General features: G+C 48.7%; 1 protein-coding gene across 5 annotated transcripts in view; it reads right to left on the bottom strand.

Moving 5' to 3' along the window:
- Positions 1–5,039: 5,039 nt before the first annotated feature.
- POU2F3 (POU class 2 homeobox 3) overlaps positions 5,040–26,946 on the bottom strand; it is an 82,686-nt gene continuing 60,779 nt past the window's right edge. For 4 of the 5 annotated variants that reach the window (XM_034665981.1, XM_019793190.2, XM_034665982.1 and 1 more), the window contains exons 4-13: positions 24,749–24,853; positions 23,437–23,539; positions 20,863–20,945; positions 18,348–18,530; positions 17,790–17,931; positions 16,015–16,151; positions 13,954–14,115; positions 8,466–8,532; positions 7,235–7,367; positions 5,040–6,294 (exon numbers count right to left, since the gene is read on the bottom strand). In XM_034665981.1, the coding sequence (XP_034521872.1) occupies positions 6,255–6,294; positions 7,235–7,367; positions 8,466–8,532; positions 13,954–14,115; positions 16,015–16,151; positions 17,790–17,931; positions 18,348–18,530; positions 20,863–20,945; positions 23,437–23,539; positions 24,749–24,853 (1,155 nt within the window). In that variant the 3' untranslated portion in view covers positions 5,040–6,254. Of the gene's footprint in view, positions 6,295–7,234; positions 7,368–8,465; positions 8,533–13,953; positions 14,116–16,014; positions 16,152–17,789; positions 17,932–18,347; positions 18,531–20,862; positions 20,946–23,436; positions 23,540–24,748; positions 24,854–25,475; positions 25,508–26,946 lie in introns of those variants that run through there. The other variant, XM_019793194.2, reaches the window with a different exon arrangement.

Here is a 26,946-nt window from a genome sequence, read left to right as displayed (position 1 = left end):
GAAACACAGATCTCAGCGGCGCCTGGGTGGCTCAGTCGTTAAGCGTCTGCCTTTGGCTCAGGGTGTCATCCCAGTGTCCTGGGATGGAGCCCCGCATCAGGTTCCTCCACTGCGAGCCTGCTTCTTCCTCTCCCACTCCCCTTGCTTGTGTTCCCTCTCTCACTGGCTGTCTCTCTCTGTCAAATAAATAAATAAAATCTTAAAATAAAAAAAAAAACACAGAATCTCAGAATTCCAATGCGTAACCAAAGTTGAGAATCACTGCTATGCACCCAGCTGAAGTCATTGTGAGATGAACAGAAGAAGCAACCTGCTTCAAGTGGGTTGGAACAGACCAGATAAGAGGTAATGAGAGCCTGAAGAAAGAGAACGGGGAAGGATCCATTTCACTAAATGGATAGTATGCAAATATCAACTTTCCCCATTTACTTATAATTGTTGTAGTATTTTTTTCCTCTTCTAGTATCTGAATTTGGAACTACTTTCTTGCTGCCACCATTTTCCAGGGAAGAACAGAGTACTAAAAGGCTTCAGGGGTCTAAAAGCTGGGGAAATAAGGGAAAGTGCCAGTTCTATTGGAGCCTTTATTGGGCCTTTATCCTAGGGTGACTTATAGTCCAGGTTCAAGTTTCATTACCTTGGATTAAATTTACTAATTTATATATGTTTGGCCATGACCCTTGTTCTACCAAATCAGATATTTGTCAACAGTGGCATCCCCCCCCCCAGAAGTTCTGGGCTATAAGGGAGAGCAGGAGATCGGAACCTCTCCACCAATTTATTAGAATAATAATGACAATAATTGTGATCATAATCACAATAATAACAGACAACACTTACTGTACCAGGCATTGTTCCAAGCACTTTACATATAGTATTAACATTTAATTCTCACAGGTCTATGAGATGGGTACTATTGTTATCCCCATTTTATAGGTGAGAAACTAAGGCACAGAGCAGTCACGGAACTTGCTCAAGGAGACTTGATTAGTAGGAGGCAGATTTGAGTATGAACCCAGGCCGTATGGCTCTGGAGGTCATGCTCTCAACTGCCAAGATAAGCTTCCGGCGCTGGACTAGAATCCCATACAGATGTATACTGTATCATTAGATATTCACAGCCCCTAGCCTCTGTGCAGGGCACTAGAGGTTGTTCAGAGGTAAAAAGGGAATTTAATTTTCAAAAATCTTAATTGCCTTTTATGTACTAGGCACAGTGTTGTTGTTGTTTTTTTAAGATTTTATTTATTAATTAGAGAGCACAAGCAGGCGGAGGGACAGAGGAAGACAGAGAAGCAGGCTTCCCACTGAGCAGGGAGCCTGACACGGAGCTCGATCCCAGGACCCTGAGATCATGACCTGAGCTGAAGGCAGACACTTAACTGACTGAGCCACCCAGATGCCCCAGTACTAGGCATAGTGTTAATCATGGGGACATAGAGAGAAAGAGCCTCAGCTCTAAGGAGCTTCCCACAGTCTAGAAGGAGCAGAAGCAGAGGACTTNAGAGGACTCAGCAAATGCAGTACGTAAGATATAACAGGTACATGCAGAGTGCACAGGAAGGAGGGGCACTGAACCTGAAACCTGGGGGCTCAGGGCAGGATTCTTAACCTGAGTCCTGGAACTAAGCTCATTCTCTGAGTTTCACCAAAAGCCCTTAGTATTAGGAGCCTAGAGCTGGGCCCACCGGTCTTGAGTCAACTAAAAATTGAAGTATGAAAATTTGAAAAGTAGCAGGAGCAATTTTTCTCTTTCTTTCTGCCTGGACAATGACTGGTTTTTGCCCATAGATTCTCTTGTGCCTAATTAGCTGCTGAAGAAGCTAACCAAGCTTGGTTAAACTTCACTGAAATTTTATAGAATCATGCAGACATGAAAGGTGAATCAGTGCCTGCTTCCAGGTTTGACTCTGTTAAACTACTGTCCAAGACAATGGACAATGGAAGCTACTGGAGGCTGAGCAGTGAGTCTACAATTCGTTTCTTTCATAAAAACCATGGTCAGATAGCCCAGAAATCGACCCTCATACATAGAGTCAACCGATCTTTGACAAAGGAGCGAAGGCAATACAATGGATAACAGATGGTGTCTTCAACACATGATGCTGGAACAACCAAACAACCACATGCAAAAATGCATCTGGACACAGACCCGACACCCTTCACAAAAATGAACTCAAAATGGATCATAGACCTAAATGTAAAACGCAAAATGATAACATTTCAGGAAAAGAACACCTGGAGGGAAAAAACCTCGATGACCCTGGGTATGGCAGTGCTTTTTTAGATACAACAACAAATATACAACCCATGACAGAAATAATGGATAAGCTGGACTTTGTTAAAATTAAAAACATCTGCTCTCAGGGCGCCTGGGTGGCTCAGTCGTTAAGCGTCTGCCTTCAGCTCGGGTCATGATTCCAGGGTCCTGGGATCGAGCCCCGCATCGGTCTCCCTGCTCAGCAGGAAGCCTGCTTTTCTCTCTCTCACTCCCCCTGCTTGTGTTCTCTCTCTCTCGTCTCTCTCTCTGTCAAATAAATAAATAGAATCTTTAAAAAAAAAAAAAGTCTGCTCTGCAAAAGACAAATATCAAGAGAATTAGACGACAAGCCATGGACTGGAATAAAATATTTACAAAAGACACATCTGATAAAGGACTATTACCCCAAATAGACAAAGTACTCTTAACATGCAACAATAAGAAAATAAATAACCTGATTAAAAAGGGGGCCAATGACCCGAACAGACACCTCACCAAAGAAGACATATGGATGGCAAATAAGCACATGAAAGATGCTATACATCACTTGTCATCAGGAAAACGCAATGAAAACAACCGAGATACTACTACACGCCTATTAGAACGACCAAGTTCGAGAACACGTGGCAACGTCAACTGCTGGCGAGGAGGTGGGGCACAGGGACTCATACACTGTTGCAAAAGGGTGCAGCCACATTCCATTGGGACACAGTTTGGAGGTTTCTTACAAAACGAAATACACTCTTACCATACAATCCAGCAATTATGCTCCTCAGTATTTACCCAAAGGAATTGAAAATCTTCTGTCCACTTCAAAACCCCACACACAGATGTTTATGGCAGCTTTCATCATAATTGCTAAAACTTGGAAGCATCCAAGATGTCCTTTGGTAGATGAATGGTTAAGTAATGGTCGAGTTTGAATTGGTTCCTGTCCCTGCCAGTACTTGGTATGTTCAGTCTTTAATTTTATTTAGACTTTTAAAATTTTAGCATGGTTTCCTTGTTTTTTTAAACCTTGACCAGGTGAACAGTGTTCACCCAGAATGTCGCTTTCATCTGGAAATACAGGAGGAAGAGACAAAATGTGCAACTGTGGTGTATCCAGACAATAGAATATTATTTATTCAGTGCTAAAAGGAAATGAGCTATCAAGCCATGAAGACATGGAGGAATTTTAAATGCACACTACATAGTGAAAGAAGCCAATCTGGAAAGGCTATGTACTATGATTCTAACTATAGGACATTCTGGAAAATGCGAAGCTATTAGAGACAGAGAAAAGATCAGTGGTTACAGGGTGTAGAGGGGAGAGAGATGAACGGGTGGAACACAGACAATCAGGGCAGTGAAAACACCCTGTATGTTATAATGATGGGTACAGGTCATTGTATTTTTGTCCAAGCCTGCAACACGTGCGACACCAGGAGCGAGCTCTAAGATGATCTGTGAGCTCTGTGCGATTATTGTGTGTCAATGTCGGTTCTTCCTTGGTTAAAAAAAAAAACAACAACAAAGTACTTTCTGGTGAGTGATGCTGATGGTGGGGGAAGCTGTGCACGTGAGGGTGCAGGGGTGTATGGGAAATCTCTGTACTTTCCTCTCAGTTTTGGTGTATAACTGCTCTAAAAAAAAAATAAAGTTGTTTTTTAAAAGATGAAATGAATGAAAACCAGCATGTGGTTCGTGCCCATCCAGGGATGCAAAAAAAAAAAAAAAGAAAAGAAAAGAAAAAGAAAAAAGAAAGAAAAGAACACCAGCAATGTGGACAGTGTGCACGCCCAGGTAAGTACCATTGGGCTCCTGGGTCACAAAGTTATCCCTTTATATACTTAAATGAGTCCCAAAGGCTCCTCTTTGCTGTCTCTTTGCTGCATACCTAGCTCCTTCCAACTGGATTTTTTCTTGAGACAGTAGCCAGTACCAATAGGCTTTCTTCTCCAGCTTCGTGACATGAAATTTTAGTCCGAATATAAGGCCCATTCAAACATCAGAAATAGTTAAATCTTAATTATTTACAAATAGATTTCCCACTTGGATATTGTTTACAGCAAATGTTTCGTCCCAATTTCAGTTTTTCCCCATATGCCATTATATTTTCGGAGGGCCTCCCTTTCCCACAGGTCAGTGTTTCCTTCAGGAATGGTAGCTGTTTACATTTTTATTAACCTAAGAAAAACCACCGGGAGAGCTTCCTTGTCCCTCACGCCCCTCAGCAAAAGTCATAGTGCATTCCAAAGCCAAATATATTTGGTTATTGGATTATGCTTTGCTTTACGTATCTGCTGCTTCCCATTGTGAATATTTAATAATCGACCTTCAGGATATCTACAATATGAGCTTTTCAGCCTCTGCCTCTAGCTCTGGCGTCTGAATAACTTGGTCTTAAACATTTACCGTCCTCCCACTTAAGAATCCTCCCACTTTCAACTAGTCTGTTGCTACTCTGCCCTCGAGGTAGCTCTGTCAAAAAGAGTAAGAACTCTGAACTCTTCCAAGCCCTGTATTAATATATGTCCTCTTTAGCCTCAGTCTGGGGAGTAACAGACTGAATGCACCAATTTGAAACATTTTCCCCATCCCATTTTTAAAAGTAATCTCTAGCCCAATGTGGGGCTCGAACTCACATCTCTGAGATCAACCGTTGCATGCTCCACTGACTGAGCCAGCCAGGTGCCCCCCCATCCCATTTCACTATATGCACTCATACCCCCCCCCCCAGCAAAAGACACAGAACAATAATCTAGACCTCTCCTTATCAATAGCGGAATCATTTATATCATAACTATACAAATTTATTTAGGAACAGAGAGATTCCTTTGAATCTCAACATTTTCTTGGATATACAGTCTTTTTTTTTTTCTTTTTAAAGTTTACCATTTCTGGAATGGCTTCATGTTACATCTCTACACACTGGCCCACAAAGAAGGAGACTAGAGATAATGTCCCCGAGAAGTCAACAAAGATTCCCAGACCATGTGGGAACTCTCTTGTGGAAGCTAGCCCAGTATTTCACACTTTGGCATTTTTTTCCTTTCTTTTTCTTTTTTTAAAAAGGAGATAAAATATTACAGAGATATCTTCAAAATTCACACCTGAGTTAAACATTTTGCTGGAAAATTCCATATTGAGGAGAGAACGTAGCTGCAAAAACAGGAAGGGGCTATATACAGGTATTTTGCCAACATAATTGTTACATATTTGCTTTTGTGTTCTTCCTCCTGCAGGGGAAGGGAGAGTAGACCAGATAAGGACAAGGAAGGAGAGAAGGAATAAACACTCCTGAACTCTGGGGCAGGTGTAGCACGCAGAAGAGCACCTGTGGGCAGAGAAATGTGCCCAGGGGACTGAGGGTGGCTCAGCCTTCTGTAGAGAGGAGGCAACCTGGAGAAGGCAATCATGAGTGGATTTGGTTCTAGAAAAGGGTGCGGGGCTACAGAGAACATGGGATGAAATGAAGATTCAGTCAGAAAAGTTTGCTCAACAGAGAGAGCATCCAGGCTTTGGTGGAGACATCAGATTCCAATCTCCTCACGGATTTTAGAGATTGGTTCAGAGATTGTGGCTAAGTTCAAAGTCAAAACTATGATCTCTCCTTGTTCGGCACACCAGGCAAACTGCTGTCCCCAGAAGCCCACGGATGAGTTGGAAAATAACGGCAAGGTCTCCTTTGTCGTAAAGACTACTGCCACAGGGAAGCCGTGAGAAGTATTGTGAACTAGAGGATTGGAGCACAGGGAAAGAAGGTGACAATGCTGAACACCTGGAGGGGGGGAGGCGGGGATGTGTTTCAAGAGCAGTAGGAACCTGCACATGATTTAGTCACAGTTTGGATCTCGGCAGGCCCTCACTCCTGAAGAAGCAAGAGTTTGGGTGGACAGTGGGGATTCTCTTCCACTCTTCTGACAGTAATCTGTCCGTACGGAGAGGGCATGATTCCCTTCCTTCCAGGGGGGCATACGGGGCCAGGTGGATTCGGAGAAACTTTTTGGTCTCAGTGGAGGTAGGTGGGATGATTCCATCGGTACCAAGATCTGGAAGGAAGAAAAAGCAAGTCAATCCGAAAGCTGCTAATGGGATGAGATGAGGGAAGAGGCAAATGGGCAGCAAACTGCTACCGGGTATGGGGTTTCTTTCCGGGGGTGATGAAAACGTTCTGGAATTGGATTATGGGGATGGTGATGCGAAACTGTGAATACACTAAAACCCACGGCATTGTACGCTTTAGATGGTAAATTTTACGGTATGTGAATTCTGTCTCAAAGCATTTTTTAAAAATGTACATTATATGGTTTTTTTCTCCTTTTTTGGTGGGAGTGCTTGGGGAGCCCCAATATTTTGGACTGTGCAACTGTGGGCCAATAAGAGCTTTGCTGGATGGCCTGGGTTTGGACAAGTTGATTCATCTCTTCCCACAAGGTAACTGCCTAACTTTCAAGTCTCTGCTTTGTTCTGAACCAGGGAAGAATCTCTCAAAGCACCTGCTCAGGGAAGAGTCTTTAGAGCACACCCTTGGGCCCCGGAGGCCGCTGTCCTCACTGCGTCACAGGTGGGATAGGGAGCGGCAATCCTTCCGTCTCTCGTTCTGTCAGCCACACTGGCAGCTCCAGCTTACATCAGAACACCCTGAGAACAGGGTTCCTGGCGTGAAGTGGAGCACTCCTAAGCCCACTGAAGGACCCGGCCCTTTCTAACAGGAGTGTTTGGAAATTTCCACCCTCCCAGTGGGGATGGAAATTTTGGCTTTGTTGACATCAGCTCCTTGCCAGGACTGCTCACTGGCCGAAGCTTCTCTTTAAAGCCCACTCCCTAGGGATATGGTCCAGCCTGGCTGTCCACTCTGTCCCCCCACTCCTACCACCCCACTCCCCTTTCCAGCCCCGTGACAAGCTTTCTTTCCAGAGGTATGGACCCAACTTCTTGCACGCCCCTTGACCCTGCTGGAATGTCGTGGTACTCTCTCCTCCACCTTACCCTGAAGAGTTAAAACTGGAGGAGCTCACTGCCGCTTTGGAGTTATTTTGAGATGCAGTGGGGCTGTTGGCGTGGAGTCCTGAGCCAGGAGACGAAGGCCTGCTGTTGTTCCCAGGGGAACAGGATGACGTTACTGAGGATGAAGAGAGGCAAAAACAAGGGGAAAACAATGCTGCTGGGTCCTAGGACCTCCTGACATGGCCCTCAGACATGTCTCCCCAGAGAACTCCCACTCCTCCCTGCCTCCCACCCACCTGCCCACCTCCTGCCACGTTAGCATCAACACCCGGCCCCAGAGGGGCTCTCATCATAAATGCTCTTCTCAGCGAGGGCCCTGGAGAGTGGCATAGCTGGTTCTGCCGGTCCAAGACTTGCCAAATGCAAAAGGACAGATGCCAAAATCATCCTACTCCAGGACACACCCTGGGCTGGGCATATGCAGCCCCAGACCAAGAGACGGGAGGGGCCAAAGAACAAGAACTCTCGGAAAGGAGGAGAGGAGGAGACAGAGAGGGAACAGTGAATAGGGGAGGGAAAGAAAATCTGAGAGCACAGCCTCTCTGGTGTGCCCATCTCCAAAAAAAAGATACACGGTCTTCTAGAAAGAGCACAGCCGGGAGAGGGGAGAAGTCTCAGTCCCTGGTCATTCACTAAGTAACTGGCCCGTGGCACCTTGTTACACTTCCCTCAAATGCATTTTTGTCTTCTCTAAAATGACAGATTTGAATTCTCATTTTTAGATTCCCCAAACAGTGTTCCATGAGTAAGGTGACAGACACCTGACCATCCAAGCAAGCCAAGCTACTTGGAGGAGGGGGAAGCAGTGCTGTGGATCATTATGTCAGGACAAGAGACAGACACTGGGACTGCCCTGGGCATATCTAGACAGATGGTCACCCTCTTGGTTCTTTGAAAGGCTCTAAGTACTTTTTGAAAAATAGAGTTCTGTAGTAAACTGGTTTGGAAAACCCTGCCTTCAGGGATGTTAAATGCACTCCGGGGCTGAGAAGTGTGGCAGCTAAGACAGAAAGCAAACACTTGCTTTCAACTTGGCTTCTTCAGCATTTCCCAAACATACTGTATGGCGAAACCCTTCTTCTCCTAGCACAGATTTTCATAACCTTCGAAAGACATTTAAGGAATGCCGACTTAAGCAGTTACCGTTCACCTCTGCCATCCCCTTGTTGAAAGGACTTCTGGAGTTATTCCGAAACCCCATGGCAAAGCTCACCTGTTCCAGGCATGGTGCTGTGGACAGGAGGGACAGAGAGGGGGCCCAGAGATCCAGAGGGAGAGACCTGAAAGGCAACAGAAGCTTGTAAATGTCTGTGTCTGCTTCCTTCTCCAGTCTTGAGTGCTTCTCTCAGGGTGCTGGGCCCCCAGAGTGCAGACAGCAGGGCTCAGCTTCCTTGATGACTGCCTCATTCCAAACCTACACTCCGTCCCCCACTTCCGCAAGAAGGCCAATGGGCCACGTGAAGCATCGGCTCCAGCTCTGGCCTGCTCCCGCAGCGGCTGCCTGCTGCCGACACCAGGCCCTGCCCTCCCTGCTGTGGACCCTGGCAAGGCTCTTCAGCACCACCAGACTAAGTGGCCGTGCTGGGTGCTGAGGTGACAAGGGTCGCCTCTCAGCTCCTGCTGGGGCAGACACTGTCGGTTGGTTATCTGTTCGCCAATCCCCAGTTGTTTTGTTTTGTTTTGTTTTGTTTTCAAATAAAAGATCCCTTTGCTCAGGGCAGCAGAGCCCAGCTCTGACAACTCTGTTCCAGGCTTCCCAGCCTGATGTAGGAGGGGACCCTTGACTCCCCAGAAAAAAACTGGAGGGGCTGAACTTTGGACTCTGAAGCTTTTCATTTGGCCCTGGAGACCTCACAGCATCATCAGCTCTGAGATTGGGAAGGGACTTAAGAGGTTTTGGTTTAAACCCTTCAGGACTCTCCCCCTTCAGATTATTACCTTAGTACAACCTAGAACAAGATGTAATAGATAGAATGGACCCGGGAGCCCGACAGGTCTGGCGGTGAGAACCTGGCTCCACCATAAGGCTCCATGTGACTTTGGACAAGTGACCTAACCCCACTGAGATCTGGTTTTCTCATCCATGAAACAGAGGTAATACCTCCCTTATATTTCCTTTTAATTAAGATTTAATAAGATAACATCCATAAAGCTTCCAACTCAATGCCTGGCAAAGAGTGCCAGGCTTGTTAAATGTTTGGTTTCCTTCCTCCCTGAAGGAAGCCATCAGCTGTCTCTGGACTGTTCGCCTCTTCATTTGAGCTGAAGTCTGCATACCTCGCCTCCCCTTTATCCTCACGCCAATGGGGCAAGCTCCGATCCGTGTTTTCAAAGGACATTGCAAGGAAGTTCTGCTCGGGGAGCTGGGATTTGATGTTCCTCCCCTGCCTGGTTTGGATCATCCCATCCCAACAGGACGCAGCATGTACTCATTTCCCAATTAATAAAGCTGCATTTCTGCGGTCTTCACTTACCTGCCCGCTTACAATGAGCCTCCTCAGTAGGCAGGGGGCCCACGAAGGGTGGAGACAGGTGTGGGGCCGCGTGGTAGGAGATGTTATCAACCATCTCTCTCCCTCTTCTCCTCCTCCCCTCCCTACTGGCACACCCAAGAAATTTGTTGTTGTTTTAAAATAAATAATATATGTAGTCACTGTGACCAGCTTCTTCTGTTTCCTTCTGGAGGCAGGCTATGCATATGCAAGCAGATATTTATATATCTTGGTATATATGGTTCCCCCTTTTTAATTGTTTATATAAACGGTAGCATTCTGCCCACAGTGGCTTGTGCCATTTCGTGTTCTTTTTTTTTTTTTTTTTTTTTTTTTTGGCTTAACTGTATGTCCTGGAGATCATTTCATATCAGAGCAGAAGAAACTATGTCCTAGGGGCGCCTGGGTGGCTCAATCAGGTGTCTGCCTTCGGCTCAGGTCATGATCCCAGGGTCCTGGGATCGAGTCCGACATCAGGCTCCCTGCTCGTCTGGGACCCTGCCTCTCCCCGCCCCCCACCTAGTGCTCTTTCTCTCTCTCTCTCAAATAAATAAATAAAATCTTAAAAAAAAAAAATTATGTCCCCGTCCCAAGGAGACTGTCCCAATGAGACCTGAGAAGATAGAGTCAGAACATTTTCTCTCTCTGCTTCCTTCATAACATCATGAGCATGAATGTCATTACTTATTTAACATCGTTCTCCCCAACTAGGCTGTCGGCTTCCCAAGGGCAGGATGATGCCTGTGGAGTTCTCCCACGGGGTCTACTGCCGTGCCTGAACTTTGCAGGTGCTGGTAAATACGTGTTGCCTGAACAATGAGAGTGAATCAGGCTCCTTCCCGGCTCGTCTGTGCTTCCCACTGCTTTTCGCCATGTGGGTGTCCTGGGCTGGGGTTGAACCAAAGCAGGAACCTACCTCCCAAAGCCCCATGTTTAAAGATGCCAGTGCTCTTCTGACACGGTTCCATTTCCTGAACGCGCCCGACAGAACCTCGCCCCCGCCCAACACTCCAGCCTCCTCATCACCCTCCCCGGGTTCCAGCCCATTCCAGCTTGCTATGCTTCCTCTTTCCACCCTGCCCAGCCTCAGGGCCTTCGTGTACACTCTTTTCTCCACCTGGAATGTTCTTCCCTACACTCTCTCCTTCCTGCGCACCCCCACTGCCATTACTGTCTACTTAGGCTTCAGCCATCAGTTTGAGCATCATTCCTCAGAGAAGCCCTGACACCCTGCCCTAGGTTAGGTCCTCTAAATCCTCCTGTATCTCCTCTGGAGATTTCAACCTAGAGAGCATTTATTCAACGTCTGCTTTCCCTGCTGGATTGAAAGCAGGGATCCTAAGTGTCCCGTGCACCCCCATGTCCCAGTGCCAAACATTTGGTGGGTAACTCAGTAAATATTTAAGAAAGGAACCATGAATGAATATCATGTTGCCTCCAACTTCAAATTTGCAATGGTTCCCTAGAGCTTGCAGGGTAATTTAGTCTCTGCGGCCCATCATAACCCAGCCCTCATCAACCTCTCTTAGACTCCAAGCCTTCGCTGCAGCCAGATGGAAATGCTTGTGATTCCCCAAACGCAGTATGTTGTTTTATAATTCTGTGCCTTCTCACAGATGGTTCCCCCTGCCTGGTATGCTGTTCTCACTAACTTCTAATTTGTTCTGCAAACAAATCAGGGGGTCAAGCCCTCCCAGACTCCATTCTGATTGGAGTGTCTTTGGTCTGTGTTCTGGGCTCCCAGAGGACTCCTGCAGGGCTCCTCACGTCTTCACTGGCTCCTCTTCTGCCTCTGAAGGCTCCTCCTTTTTACTGTCCTCCCTTGATCCCCTACCTTTACCCGTCCCTTGAAGGCTGGTGCTCCCTAGGGTTAAGATCTAGACTTTTCTCTTGGCTCCTCTGTGCAAACTCCATAACTGAGCTCCTCCTCCCCCAGGATTTCAGCCACCACCTTATGCTTATGACTCCCTGACCCATGTCTCTATCTTGGCCTTCTCTCCTGACCTCTGGACTCATAATTCCAGATTTCCGAGGACATTCCCACTTGGGTGTCCCACAGGCTTCACTGTACATTATAAGGATGTAAAGAACAGGAATTGTCACTTTTTCCTACTCCCAAATCAGCTCTTGCCCTTGTGTTTGCTTGTTCCGTCCATGGCGTACCACCTGCCCCATCAGCCCAACCTGAATGCCGAGAGTCAGCCCAGAGGATTCCCTTTCCTTCATCGTTCTCCTTGCCCTCACCTGATTTCTGATTCGTTACCCAAGACCTAATAATTCTACCTTCTAATTGTCTCTTGAGTCTCTCTCATCCCCTCATTCTTACACACTAGCTTTGCGTTGGCTCTCATTACTTCTCTCCTGGATAACTGCACACCCATCCTAGTTGGTTTCCCTACAACCAGTCTTGCGTCTCTCAAACCACCCTTTGTACTATAGTCAGAGTGATCATTCGAAAAGGCAAATCTGATGGAGCCAATGGCCTGCTCCTGCAGGACTCCTTCAGTGACTCCTCTGAGGCTTCAAGTTCCTTAGCATTGCGCGTAGTCGCCTTGGTCTGGCCCTTGCTGGTCTGTCCAGCCTCATCTTTCAACATCCCTCCGCAGGGAACCACCTAGAGTTCCGGGAACGTGTCATATATTCATTCTCCCTGCTCCATCCTACTGTTCTCATACTTTCCCCCATGAGAACTCCACCCCACATTTATTTACCTCTTCACTCCTTGTCCTTTTAGAATCAGCTCAGGTATTAATTATCTCCTTGGGGAAGCCTTCTCTAACCACCACCTTGCAACGCTTTGTTAGCTGTAACGGCTAAGCTCTCCTCGAGAAATTATCATGTTGTTTATCATTTGTTTATTCGTCTGTCTCCTCTGTTAGGCGGTGAGATCCTCCGGGACAGGGAAGATGTTATTTATTTGTGTCTCCCCAGTGCTCTGCACAAAGATCAATATATGGTAGATGGTCAAGGAATGTTTGGTGAAAGAATGAACAATGGTGTTTTTATGAGACAGCCATGTTTCACCCCAGACAAGGCTGAATTTCACCCATCCTTGAGTGCTGGAGGATTTGAGGACAATGCCATTGTCCTTAGTTCCCTTAACCTTCCAACCATATCATCCCCAAGGATGAAGAAGTACCTTCCCACCTCTACCCTCCAGACACCATCTCTCCCTGGATGGAGAAGATACTTCCTACTCCACAAACTTCCAAGTCTGCCTGAACTGCAAATTATTCCCTGCCCTGACCTCACCCCTGACCTCCGGAATCATAGATACAACTGTCTACTTGACACTTCCTCTTGGATGCTTACATGCATGTCCAGCTTAATCTGACCAACTCCAAATTCTTAGTCTTTTCCCTCATACCTGCACCTCTGGCATTCTTCATCATCTTAAAAAAAAAAAATGGCAAGACCTCCAACCAGTTGCTCCACCCAAAACCCCTAAAGTCACGTTGGCCTCATTTTTCATACTCCATATCTGAGCTGTCAGCACATCTTGCTGGCTCCATGGTTGAAGTGTATTCAGAATCCAATCACTTCTTGTCACCCCCATGGCTCCCATCCTAGCCTAAGCTATCTCTACACTCAGGCTGGTTATTGGAGTTCTCCTTCACCCATGTCCTGCTTCTAGATTGTTCTCCACATGGCAGCCCACCTCAGCCAGCTCACACTTCTCTACTCACAGCTTTCCAGTGGCTTATTTCATGCAAACTCAAAGCCAGGGTCCTTTCAGTGACCTCCATGAGCTTGGGTGGTCTGCTCTGTGTTACTCCTCTGACTTTCCCTCCTATTCTCTCCTCCTTCCTCACCCTGCCCCAGCTACACTGGCTTCCTTCTCTTCCTCAAGCATGTGGGGTCTTTTTACTTGCTGGTCCCTCTGCCTGGAACACTCTTTGTTCTAGATAGTTCTTTCCTTTTCAACACTTTGGGCTCCACTCAAATGTCACCTGACCAGGGAGGTCCTCTCTGACCTCTCTATTAAAAAGCACCACCCCACCGTTCCTTTCAATCCCCTTACCCTTCTTTATTCTCCTTTATATTATGTCTATTTTATATATGGCATCTTTTTGCTTATTTATTTACAGCATGTCCCTTGCAACTCCTGATTGCCATCTTCCCCAGGATGGAGAAGACCAAAGAGTCTCCAGGCACCATTCCTGTCCCTCCCCCCAGCACTTGGTGGCAGCTTGGCTCCCAGCCACTCACCAGGCGGGAGTTGTAGATGGGTGATTTGATGGGGGTGGCCACAGGGCAGTTGATTCTCTTCTCCTTCTGACGTCGGTTGCAGAACCATACTCTTACCACCTCCTTCTCCATGGACAGCTGCTCTGCAATCATGGAGATCTCCTCTGAGCTGGGTTTGGGGTTCTACAGGGACCAAAGGGATAGAATGTGGTCAGGAGGAAAAGGGAACAGGGTCAAGAGTCAGGGGTGGGGGCCAGATGTTCCAAGGAAACAAGATCGAACAAGAGACGGATCAAAAGCTTTAGAATCAGACCTAGGATGGAATACGGGCTTTACCAGTTACTGTGCATCCTTAGAAAACTTTCTTAACCTCTCTGAGCCTCAGCCTTATATCTATGAAGTGAGAATATTAATGTCTACTATAGAGGACTGTTGTGAGGCTAAAATGAGAAAATGTGTGTAAACTGCCCAGCACAGGGCCTGCCACAGAATAGAGGATCCATAAATGTGGTTCTCTTCTTTCACTTCTTCCTTCAGAAGTTCTGAAAGGGGGGCGCCTGGGTGGCACAGCGGTTAAGCTTCGCCTTTGGCTCAGGGCGTGATCCTGGCGTTCCAGGATCGAACCCCACATCAGGCTCCTCTACTAGGAACCTGCTTTGTCCTCTCCCACTCCCCCTGCTTGTGTTCCCTCTCTCGCTGGCTGTCTCTGTCTCTGTCAAATAAATAAATAAAATCTAAAAAAAAAAAAAAAAGAAGTTGTTCTGAAAGGAGGGGTCCACTGCTGAGTTGTGTGGGGCAGGCAGAATCCCGAAACCCATGTTCCCTTCATGACCTGATATCCCTTTCTTGTATTATTACTTCCTGTCCTACCTCAAAATAGGAAAAGATAAAGCCAAAGCATGTGGATCTATCGAGACTGTGGAGATATAAATATAATATGATATGATATGATATGATATGATATGATATGATATGATATGATATGATATAGATAGAGAGAGCGAGCATTTTTTTGTTCCAACCTCTCCCTCCACACAGTCTTTGATCTCAGCCCCTTTCCCTCCTTCTTACATCCCCCTCCCTTGTTCATGCTGCTCCAAGAAACCTCATCAGCAGGAAAAGCCAGCTCTTGTCATCCTGCCAGCAGGAAGCGGCCATCAAATCCTTGAGCCAGATGCCCTGGCGGATTGGCCGGAATGGGCGGCAGTCTTGGAGGCCTCGGGCCCACCATGTTAAATGAGGCTAAGGGCACATCCTCTAGGGGCCTGTGTGGTGTGGATCAAGGCTCTAGAGGCTGGTACCTAAGGGAACCCGATTAGAAGCTGTTTCGACAACCTGTTTTCCCCGCTTCCCTTCCCCAGCTCCCGCGGGGCATGTAGCTGGTGTAACTAGCTTCCACATACTGGCTCAGGAATAGGCTTTTGCTACAAGTTCAAACAAACGTATGTATACTATGATCACGAGCATTTACACACATGTGCAAGAAGTAAAAGGAAAGACATGTAGATGCCATTTGGTGGTTGATTTTTTCTTCCTACTTGGGTTTTCCTAATTGTTTACAATGAGCGTTTACTACATGTGTAATTTTAAAAATATATAAATCAATGCATCGCCAGCCAGTAAAGGATTTCAGATGGTAAGTATACTTATCACGATGAGCACTTTGTAATGTATAAAACTGTCGAATCCCTGTCATACACCTGAGACTGATGTAATAATATATGTCAACTATACATCAACTATACTTAAAAAAAAGAATTACACACAGTGCTCTGGCTTTGTTCCCTTTACCTCAGCTGGATACAGAGATCCACCCTCTTCTGGGATCCTATACCCCATTCCTTGAGTCTCCCATTGAGAGGGACAATGGGCCGTCAAACAATGTCAGGGCAAGAAGGGTCAGTGGGGGAAGAAGTTCCTGGCAGTCCCTTTCATTGGCGCACATGGGGGCCTGCACAGGGTGTGTGTGCTTGCTTTCTGACCCTTTCCCAGGGCAGGTGTGGTGCGCAGGGGGCCTGGGTGCGTCCACTCCTCCAGCTGTGGCCAGCAGCCCACCCGCTCCCACCCGGAGGAGCTGCTCACATCTTGAAATCTCTTCTCCAGAGTCAGGCGGATATTGGTTTCGATGCTGGTCCTCTTCTTCCTCTTCCTGCCGAACACTTCGCTGAGGGTGGGGAAAGAGCTGGGGGTGTTCATCGAGGGGTCTGACGGTGACGTTTCTGTCGGGGGGTGGAAAGGCAAAGGAAGCTCAGAGAAGAGAATGCACTGGCCGGGTCAGGCTCTGCGTTCACGGCCTTGAGGTCCAACACGGCTTCCCCGTGAGCTCTGCAGCAGCTCTTTCAGGATCAACCCCCCACCGCCCCGAGCAGGGGGACTGGAACAGGCCAAGCGTCCTGCTCCTCCTCATGGCTCTGGGCAAAGTCCTCCGTGACTCCCACGCCAGTGCCTCCAGTGTTTGCGGTCATGGTTCAGGGACATTCGGCCCTTGGCGGCATGGGTAGGTGTGAGTGGGTGCGGGCAGAGCTCCTACGAGGTACGCTCATGAGTCTGTCTTTTCCCCAGGGATGCCTGGATGTGCATATTGAATAAAATGGCAAATGGTGTTTTGAGCTAAAAGCAATAGCACTCGACAGTATGTCGGTGTTGAAGTCACTTTCTTTCCAGTGTTTAAGTGTTGGAGCTGAAGCTGTAGGACCGATGGGCACGGATACCCCTAAGGAAGGATTCAGGCATCAGGGAGGGGGTTGCATGAAAAATGACCTATAAGGTCTCTTCCCAAGATCCTCAGCCCCTCTGGTCATCGGTCTCACTTCGGTGCCCTGGGAAGAGCTGCCTAAGGGACAACATGTTGGGGGCAGCTTCCTTGCCCCTCCCCATGTTCCAAATGGAGGGACTTCTGAGGGGGTAACCCCCTTGGCTGCCTATTACCCCTTTCCTTCCTCCCCACAGAAACCACTCGTCCATGTGTATCTACTGACTAGAGCCCGGCCCGCCAGGAGCTGTGCTCCTTCTCTCTCTGCTCACACCACTGGTTCTCAGCCAGGGGCCATTTTGTACCACCACCACCCCCAGGGGACATCGGCAGTCCCGGGAGACATTTTTGCCTGTCTCAGTGGGAGACAGGTGCTGCTGGCGTCTAGTGGGTAGAGACCAAAGACGCTTAGTACCCTATAGTGCACAGGCCAGCCTCCTACAACAGAGACTGCTCTGGCCCGGGGTGTGGATAGTGCCACGGGCAACCCTGTCCCACACTTCTCCCTGACACTAAACTCTCCCATCCAAACACTTTGCCCTTGGCTTACACCCTTGACGTCCTGGAATGCCTCCTAGGCCACCCTGCGGACTGAATCCTGACAACCCCAGTCCTGCTGTAAGCTTTCCCCATTAGTCTAGCTCACGGTAACTCCCTGTCCTCTGAAGACCGACTCAAGATTAGCCGCATAAAGGGCGTGTGTTGTGTCTATGGCCTCCCCCCTCCCCCACGAGACCCTAGAGGACCCACTTCCCCATCTTCCCAACCTAGACCCAGTCCAGAGAGCAAGGTGGGTAAGTGTGTTCACTCTAGGGAGCTGCCCTAAGGTCTAGACCAGGTGGTTCTCTGGTGGAGAAAAGAATGGGGCCAAGTCTTCACGGCCGCAGACCTAACGCTGTGTCCTCCAAAGGGCCTTCTCAGGAATGAAGCCAACATTTCATCTCCATTTGCCTGTCTCCCGTGTCTTCTTTCTCAAATGGTTCCAGACGCAGGAGGAGAAGGGGTCTTCCACAGTGACTGCCTCAAGCCCCACCACAGGCAAGTCACTAGCCCATTCCCTGCAGAATCATCTAGGGCACCCTCCGCCCTTGGGTCCCCCGCCTACCTGCATCATGCAACCACTTCTCCAGCAGCGGCTTGAGCTTGCACATGTTCTTGAAGCTCAGATTGAGGGCCTCAAATCGCGAGATGGTGGTCTGGCTGAAGTCGTTGCCATACAGCTTTCCCATCGCCAGCCCCACGTCTCCCTGCACGTGGGGATCGAGAGGGAGGAGCTGAAGAGACAGGCTCCTTTTCTTCTTTGTCCCCAACCCTAGCGCCCATCATGCATGCGGAGAACCTCCAAGCACCCGCCCATCACCTTGGTTCCTTTCCAGGTGTTTTCCCTCTCAGAGGGGGAATTTGGTTCATTTCCCTCCCCAGACTCCGAGGGGGCCGTGCCCATGTGCCTAACCCCTTGCCTGGCTCTCATTCCTCCTCTGTCCCCCAGCAATGTCTTCACTTTCCTTACCCATGACAACCGTGCCCTGTTCTCTGGGACCAAAGGGGCACAATGGGCTTGCCCCGAATACATCGAACCTCAGCTTGCTCCTGAAACGTACACTCAGAAAGCCCAATCTCCACTCGCTCAACCCAATTCCTTCCGGCTCCCCACAAACCAGACCTGTGTGAAGCCCAGCTTAATGCGTCTCTGCTTGAAGGTCTTGGCAAACTTCTCCAGCTCTTCCAGATCACTGGGCTCGTCAGCCCCTCCGGAGCTGGGTAGGTGCTTGGGCACTGGGAGATGAGGCGACGCTTCCAGATGAGGTTCTAAAGAAGATCCTGGCAGCCCGGGGCGCCCAATTGCCTAAGAGGGGACACATGCCGAACAGATCCACAAACTGTCAACTGATCAAATGGCATTTTCTGGTATTGTATACTAGCAGGCCCTCTTAGAGGATGACAGATCCCTGGGTACTCTTGATTCCCATTTTTTTCAGTGATGTGGAAGTGAGAACTGAGGGTTTCTATGAAGGGACAGCAAATAGCTGGAACAGCTGGGTAGAAACAGTAGGAGTGCAAGACGGGGAGGTGGCCTTTCTGGGTTTTAGGCTATGACTCATTGTTTGACTATGAGCAGGTAACTTCCTTCTTTCCGTTTTCCACCATAAAAGGAGCTAGCTGGCTTGTTTACAAAGATTCCAAAAACAAATCTCAGAAAAGGACGGGGGAAAAGGTTGTTTGCCTTGCCTATTCTTTTCCACAAAGCAAAGTAACTGAGGTGTTCAAAAGGCATTAACTGAAGATAACAGAGGACATCTGAGACTTGTTATATTAATAGACTTTCCATAGAATTTTAAACTCTTGTGACGTCCATTATACTTTCTAACCCATCCTTTTCTTTCACGAGAGTGTTTTGTTATTGTTGTTTGTTTTTAAATCAGCAGTATTCCAATGCCATCTAAAGATAGATTGATCTCATTTATGGTTGCCAGGATGTAGTCTTCCTTCAGTTTATTTTCATAGACAAATGGACCCTAAAACCTGGAGTCCACGTTGCGCCCTCTTGGGTTCAGGAGTGAATCCAACTCTTGAAGACATCCATCACTCCACAAGAAGCAAAACCCAGACCGAGGGGGCCAGGCATCGTGTCCAGTCTCAGGGCCACTGCCCATGTGGACAACGTGGTCCGAGTCTGCCCTCTTTTCTCCCCTTCTCAGTTGGCTCTTTTCCTAGACTGGGGTTAACTTTCCTCCTTCTCTCCTCCAAGACAAGCAGATTTACCACTCAGATGGACATCCTTAAGATGAGGGAGGTAAAAGGACCAAAGAGCAGTGAAGGACTTGTTTCCCCGGTGAAGGATTTTTTAGAACAGAATGATTCAGAAGCCTTATGGATTTGAACCTGTTTTGCAGGGTGGGGTGGCCCTCAGGGCAATGCTTCAGCCCTCCTGAGACTTCCTTTTCCTTGATTTATTTATTCTGTAATCTGACAAATACTGAGTTTCCTTCCCCTTTTACATCCAATCAGATGCCAAACTGCATTCCTTCAACTTCCCCAAACATCTCCCCGTTCGCCCCCTCCTCTCTACTCTTATTGCCATTACCCTAAGCAAGTCCCTTATTACCGCTGCCCAGGACGATCTTAGTAACCTTCTGAACAGTTTCTTTGTTTCTTATATTGTAAGATGTGAGAGTTGATCTTAGGCCTCTGTAAGATCTCTTCCAGACCTGAATCTATGATGATGAGATTCTGAGTCCTCGGGAGGAATTGGAAGATTTCAGGACTCCGGTGTCCCCATTCCTATTAGCCACTAGATGGCACCCTCTCCCCTTCCAGATGCCTTCGGTGGCCTCTCTAGCCCTCTAGAGCCGGGGCCCTTCGTAATCCATGGGGCAGCTGAGCACAGAGAAGGGACACTGGGGCTCTGCGGTTGTTCCCAGCTCTTCTGCACGTCTGTCCCTGCAGAGCCATCTCCTGCAGCCGTGCAGGGTATTAACTGCACGGGGGTACCCTGATGAGGGGAGGAGAGGCAGCTACCATGCCACTCCCGCCACTCTTACCAAGCCGCACAGCTGGCACAAGGCTGCATCTGGCCGAAGGAGACGTGCCCTCTACTTGGCAACCGGGTGCTGGGTGGAAACATGGCAGCTCTGCAAACTGCCCCTCTCGCGGACCGCAGACCTCCTGACCCACACATGTGCGCACTGCAGGAGGCAGTCTAGAACAGTGAGTCTTAAGAGGAACCCAGAGGGGAGAGACTGTGGCCTTGCGGTCTTGGGACATCAGGCCTATGGGACTCTGGTCTCCTCCTTGGGGCTTGAGAGCCCCAATGGCAGGACTGGTGGTCACCACTGCATCCCTGGAAAGTTAGCTGGCCCCTGGTCCTCAGGGGAGTGAGTGAAGCCAGGGCCTGATCGGCGCCGGAGTGGAGGGCCCGCACTACAGAGCAGGATAACCCAGGAGCTGAAATCTCTGGGCTCTAATTCTGGCTCCGTGGGTGGCATTGGGTGGCATTGAGTCAATCGTGTCTCATGGCCATGGCTTGCATTCCCCATGTGTGAACAGGGATAATCCCTTGCTAGTCCCTCTTCCCAGAGGGGTAAGTGCACCATCCAGGGGGTGGGGGAAAACCAGTGAGCTTCTCTGTCAAGACCTGAGGTATTCCTGGAAGAAACAGGAAGAATGTGGTTGTTTACCTGGGACGCCAGGCCAGGCCCAGTCTGCGGGAGGAGGAGAGAGCTCTGTTGCTGTGGAAAGGGGAGAAGATTTGGCTGCAGACCTGGGTGAAAGGGGAGGGACAAAGGAACAAACAAATAAAATCCAGGCCATCTGAAAGACGTGCTCCACAGCTTTGGAACCAAGATGACTGTCCCCACCCCCTGCAACGTCTTCAGGTCCCTTAACCCACCCCAAGCCCTGTGAACAGGGCCCCCAGAGGCATGGCCCCGGCATTGCCACACACAGGTGGAGGTAAAGGCGACACGGGGATGAATGTGTAAACAGCCATCCCCAAACCAGTCCTTCTGCTCGCCCAGCAGCCTGGATTGGTGCATGGGCTGAGGAGGCTCAAGGCAGCTGCTCTGGGATCTGATAACCAGGGCTGAAGGAATCCAACAGGGAAGGAAAGGCCGCTGGAGCTGAGGAGCTGATGAGTTCCACTGTGCCTGCAGAAGTAGGCTACAAAGGTCCGGGCAAGCCTGCAAGGATGCCAGACCAAGTAGATGGGGCCAGACAGCTCCACTGGCCAGGGGCTCTTGGCAGAATGAACACATTTTATACTTGGGAGGAAGGGCGGAGAGAGAAGGGAAAACCAGGGGCCAAGGCTACGGAAACTCTATCTGGTGGTATGGCCTCTACCCGCTCCTTGGACTGCTTGAGGACCACCTTCTCCTTCACTCTCGGGGAAAATGGTCCACGAAGGGCTCTGCCTGGTTGCTGGTCATGACAGTGGCCTCCCTCTAGGAAAGGCCACAGCCAGGAGCTCTCACTCGCATGGTGGGAATGGAGCCATCAAGCTACCAAAGCAGACAATGGGGCAGGTCACCCCAATCACTCAGCCCAAACCCAAACCTTGGGGTCTCTGTTGTCCCTAAGCTGCTCCGGACCACTGATGTATGGATCTGCTGAGGTTGACCTTTATGCCCCCCAGTCTGTAACAGTCAGGGCTTAATTTTTCCTTATTAAAATAAACAAAAAGCTCTAATAAGGAGCTCTGAACTGGGAGTCAGAGGCTTGAATACTAATAGTAATCTAACATTTATATTGCATTCTGAAATGCACAAAGCCTTTCCACACGCATTATTTCAAATAACTCTCAATAACCTTGCGAGGTAGAATTTTACTCTAATTCTATTTTTTTTTACTATTATTTCATTTTGTTTCATTTTATTCTATTTTTATCAGAGCAGTTAGGTTAACTTTCCCAAGGACACACAGCTAGTAAGTGATTTTTAAAATTTAAAAAAAAAATTTAGGGGCACCTGGGTGGCACAGCGGTTAAGCGTCTGCCTTCGGCTCAGGGCGTGATCCCAGCGTTATGGGATCGAGCCCCACATCAGGCTCCTCCGCTATGAGCCTGCTTCTTCCTCTCCCACTCCCCTTGCTTGTGTTCCCTCTCTCGCTGGCTGTCTCTCTCTGTTGAATAAATAAATAAAATCTTTTAAAAAAAAATTTAACCAGTGAGTTTTCTGACTCCAAATTTTGAGGGGTTTTTGTTTCTTTCTTTCTTTGTTTTTCCCCCTGCATCATACACTGTCCTCATTGGTTATATGTTTCTGTCTGGACCATTTTGATATCACTATCTTCTAAGGAGGAAGGGAATTAACCATTACCTTCTCTTTCCTATTCCTGGAGTATGATAGACATTGTTTGACTAAAATAAATACATAAGGGTTCAAATATGTTCTTATTCGTTATTATACAAATGCTCTGAGATGTCGTGGAACCTAGGGATAGGGACTGTAGTTCGGGCAGGTGCTAGGGACGGAAGACAGAGTTGGAGTCCGGATTTCTAAAGCCTCTTCCTGGGATTCATACACTGGTGGAAAACTCCTACTTCCTCCAACCCTTTGGCCCCAGTTGGCAGAGATGAGGGAGGGAGAGGCTTTACAGGGCAATGGTCAAGATCACAGGTGTTAAGACAAGCTGTTATGGAACTTTATTATGTCACTGGAGACATAGTTTGACTATCTACCAAAGAAGGTTATTTTGAAAAATGTCAGGAAACTTACTCATCAGAGCTCCCAGCATATCGCGCTCAAGAAATACTAGCTCTTATGATGAATATTCTAATGTGTTTGCTCTTGGCCAAGGAGACCTCTGGCAGTAATTTCCCTGCCCAAGAACACTGAAAACCCCTCTAGAGCCTGTGGGTGGCACTGCAGCTCTACCCACAGTCACGGTCAGCTGTCCGGAGGCGGTGAAGGATTTCCACGGAATTGGGACCTGCCCCTACTGCAGATCCCCAGGAGTGCCTCCTCCCTGTGCTGCCGCCCCTCCCCCTGCCCCCAGCTCCTTGCTACCTTGCATCTCGGTCTGTACTGACCACGAAACTGAGGAAAGCGAGAGGGAGAAGCAGAGAAGGATCCTCTGCCTGGAGGGGCAATGCTGGCGTCCCTTCCCCAGGCCCCGAAGTAGACAAGCTGGTCTTAAAGCCAGAGGGGTGAGCCACTCACCCCATGCCCCACACTTGGGGTCCCTCCTCCAGCAGGCAGTGGAGGAGCATTTTGCTGGACTTGGCCGATGTGGGGAACGCCAGCCAGGGTTCTTACCTTGCTGCCCAGATTGGGTCTGAGATAGCAGGAACTGGGATACAGACTGTAGGTGGCCAGGAACCAGCACGAGCTGCTGGAGCGGATGGAGGGAGGTCATGTCCTGCACATGGGGAGACACAAACATCACAGAATTTACACTCGGGGCGGGGGGGGGGAGCGGGGTTGCTGGCTCCATCTGCCTGCTGCCCATCTGTCCCATGGGGTCTCCAGACTCGGAGGCTTTGTTGGCAGGGACCTTGCCTTATGTCCCTGCGTGGCTCAAGCCCCGGGCACGTAGTAGCTGTCCCATTAATGCTGGCATTGCTTCAGCTCCCGTACCCAGCCAAGAAGTGCCTTGCAGCCCAGCGTACCTCAGCTTTGCTTTGTTATTTAACTTTTGTGTCTGTCAGTCTCGCCTCCCGACTAGACTGTAAATGTTGGAGGCACGGGCTGAGGAATTACCCAGCTCTCAGAGGTTCGTCATGTAATCCCAATCGTCTAATTTTGTTTTTTTAATCTCACGCCGCTTGACTATGCTAAAAGTCATGTCTTGGCCACGTCCTGGGCCTGAAACTTTCCTGGAGGGAGGAGCAAGTTATTAGGTCTTAATATAACCAATTTGATTGGACAGAAAGTCCGTGTCCCCTGGGTGCCTCCCACCAGCTCCCAAAGGGGAAATACCAATCCCAATGCTTGGGAGATCCAGACCCGCAGGGCTCGGGGCACAAAGACGGGGTAAACCCCTGCTGGATGAAGAAGAGGAGAAATGGATGCACATTCTAATTTTAAATAGTTCTAGAAAAGAGATGGTATTTCTTCCCCAGGTAATCCAGACCAAGAGAAGGGCTGGCCACATGGACATCCGCCCTCTCAGACATTTGTCGTTACTGTTTCAGGGTGCCTCTTTCTTCCCCCAACAGCACTCTGTTCTCGTTTGGCTTTGATGCAAAAGCTTGAGGGAGGAGAGTGGGCTCACTGGAGAAGAACGGCTCTATATCTGTAGCAGTGGCTGTCATCACAGGGCTCCCCGAAATGGCTGGCAGACACCAGCCCCATAGCTGCTAGGTCCATTGTTTTGGCAAGATCGGCTCCCTTGTGTCCCGGAAAAGTAGAGGTAGCCAGGCTTCCCCTTTAAGAGAGCTCTCCTGTCTTCCCACCTTCTCACCCCAGGCCCTCATCCCTCCCTCCCGTTCCCTGCAGAGCTGTGTTTCAGACCAATCTGGATTCACTGAGAGGCAGGTCTGGAGGTGAGGCATGTTGCAGAAGGCTTGAATCAAACTCACGGGCCCTCTGAGACTATCAGGGCTCCCTAGCACGGGCTGGCATTTACCCCGGACATTTGGTTGCCAGGCATCATGGCAGGTCCTTGACTCAGGTGGCATGGCCGATGCGAGAGGGTCTGCTGCAGGGAATCGCTGAGGTCCTCGGTTTTGATCTGTAAGTGGAGGCAGGAGGAGAGCATCAGTTCTGGGCCTCCCCCAGGCAGGCAGAAACGGAGACTTGGGGAAGGTCAAGGTGGATGAGTGATAAGCTCAGAGAGTGAAGAGCTAGCTCGGTGCCTACAGTGCCTACGGGCCCGCAGCCTAATATCCCTGCCTGCCTGCACCCTTCGGCCCAGGGTGGCTGGTCAGAGAGAGGCGAGGGGCGCTCTGGGTAACGATCTGGAAGCAGGTGGGGAGGGATTCACAGATCAATCATCCCCTAGCACCGTTCGGCGGGTTGTGCCGATACAAAGTGCAATTTACCCTCTTCCTCAATGAGATGAGAAAAAAATAAGCCTATTGTAATGACTTTAAACACTTCTTTTCAATTCTGACATATTCTTTTTTTATTTTTCCCTTGGGGGAGATGTTAGAATTTCTTTTGTGAAATGATGCTGATCTTAAATGGTATTTTATTTTATTTTTGTTTATTTTTTATTATTTTTTCTTTAGTAATCTCCATATCTAATGTGGGGCTCGAACTCACAATCCCGAGATCAAGTCGTATGCTCCCCTGACTGAGCCAGCCAGGCACTCCCTAAACGGTATTTTAAAAACTCCCCACCTCGCGGGTACCTGGGTGGCTCAGTTGGTTGAGCGTGTGACTCTTGGTTTCGGCTCAGGTCATGACCTCATGGGTGGTGGGATCCAGCGTCCGTGTCAGGCTCCACACTCAGTGTGGAAACTGCTTGAGATTCTCTCTGTCCCTCTCCTCTGCTCCTCTCCCTGCTTGCACTCTCTCACTCTCTCTTAAATAAATAAATCTTAAAAAACAAATAAACAAAAATAAATAAATAAAAACTCCCCACCTTATTAAGTTAAAAAAAAAAAAAAAACCAGGCAACCCTTTATCGATCTTCCTCATACTCTGTTTTTTATTTTCCTGGTCCACAAAATCCCGAAGTCTGGGGGCCAGCTTCCCTTCTATCCCCAACTTGTTTTCCATAGCTATCCAGCTTCTGCTCCTTAACCCGCCTCTGCAGCCAGCCCTCTTCGCCCATGTGGCTTTGGTGACGGTCTTGGCCTGTCTCCCTACAGGTGGGAACACGTCTCCCTCATAGTCACTACTGCAGTTGCCGCCCGCGGGGCCTGCGATGGCTTCGAAACCCTCTCTAGCCTCTCTCCACCACCTTTGGATGACAGCACACCAACCACCCACCTGTGGGTTTCCCAGGTGTCCAAGGGCAGGGCAGGAAACGCTATTTGTACCCACCCCTCCTCCCACCCAGAGAAAAACTACCCTCTGGCAGCTTTCTGGGAAGTCCACTGTGGGGGGGGGGGCAAGAGACTGGATTCATAGACTATGACAAAGAGCATAGAGTCTAGACCATGCTTTTTAAAAGACACTGGGAGACCCTCTGGAGGAAATTCTTGGCGATAGACGTCCTGCTTAAACCATTTTCTTGGTCTACGCTGGGAATGTCACTGATATCCTAGAATCTCTCCTGTCTTAGTTGAACCCAAGTTAAAGGTTCAGACTAACAGCTACATTTGTGCTTCAGTGCTGCAGAGAAATGGTCTTTGCATCACAAAAGAAATCTTTCCCTTTGGCTGGAGAGCTAGGAAGATCCTGAGTGACGTCAGAAACCAAGAAAAGAGCCAGTGTCCTAAATGTGGTGCCTTGCACATAGTGGGAATTCATGTGAGTTAACTGAATGAAAGACGTAAAGAGAACCCATCTGTCTATAGTCTCCAGTGGGATACAGTCAAGAGAACATTGAACAGTGAGCTAGACCCTGCTTCTAAGTCCTAACCCCGAGTCTAACTTACTATGTAACCTCCAGCCATCATTTTGCCTATGGGAGACTCAGTTTCTCCGTTACGATTCTATGTGATTTTTCTCTCTTCCAGTCCAAAAATGGAATTATATGTTCCAGTTCCCTAGTGCATTTGGCAGACTTGACGAGTCCAGGCTGCTGTGATGTTCTTAGGTAAAACAGACCTCCACAGCACCAACAAGCTGGGGTTACCCCCAAATTGGTAAGAGCGTGCTTCTTTCAGGGGCCGTCTTTCCAAATCGCTCCTCTCTTCTCTCACCTAAAGAGAC

The sequence above is a fragment of the Ailuropoda melanoleuca genome, chromosome 8 (assembly GCF_002007445.2).
Source record: "Ailuropoda melanoleuca isolate Jingjing chromosome 8, ASM200744v2, whole genome shotgun sequence".
In the NCBI taxonomy this organism is placed as follows: Eukaryota; Metazoa; Chordata; class Mammalia; order Carnivora; family Ursidae; genus Ailuropoda; species Ailuropoda melanoleuca.
Note: the sequence above shows the minus strand (reverse complement) of the source record. Positions and strands in the feature narration are given on the sequence as shown.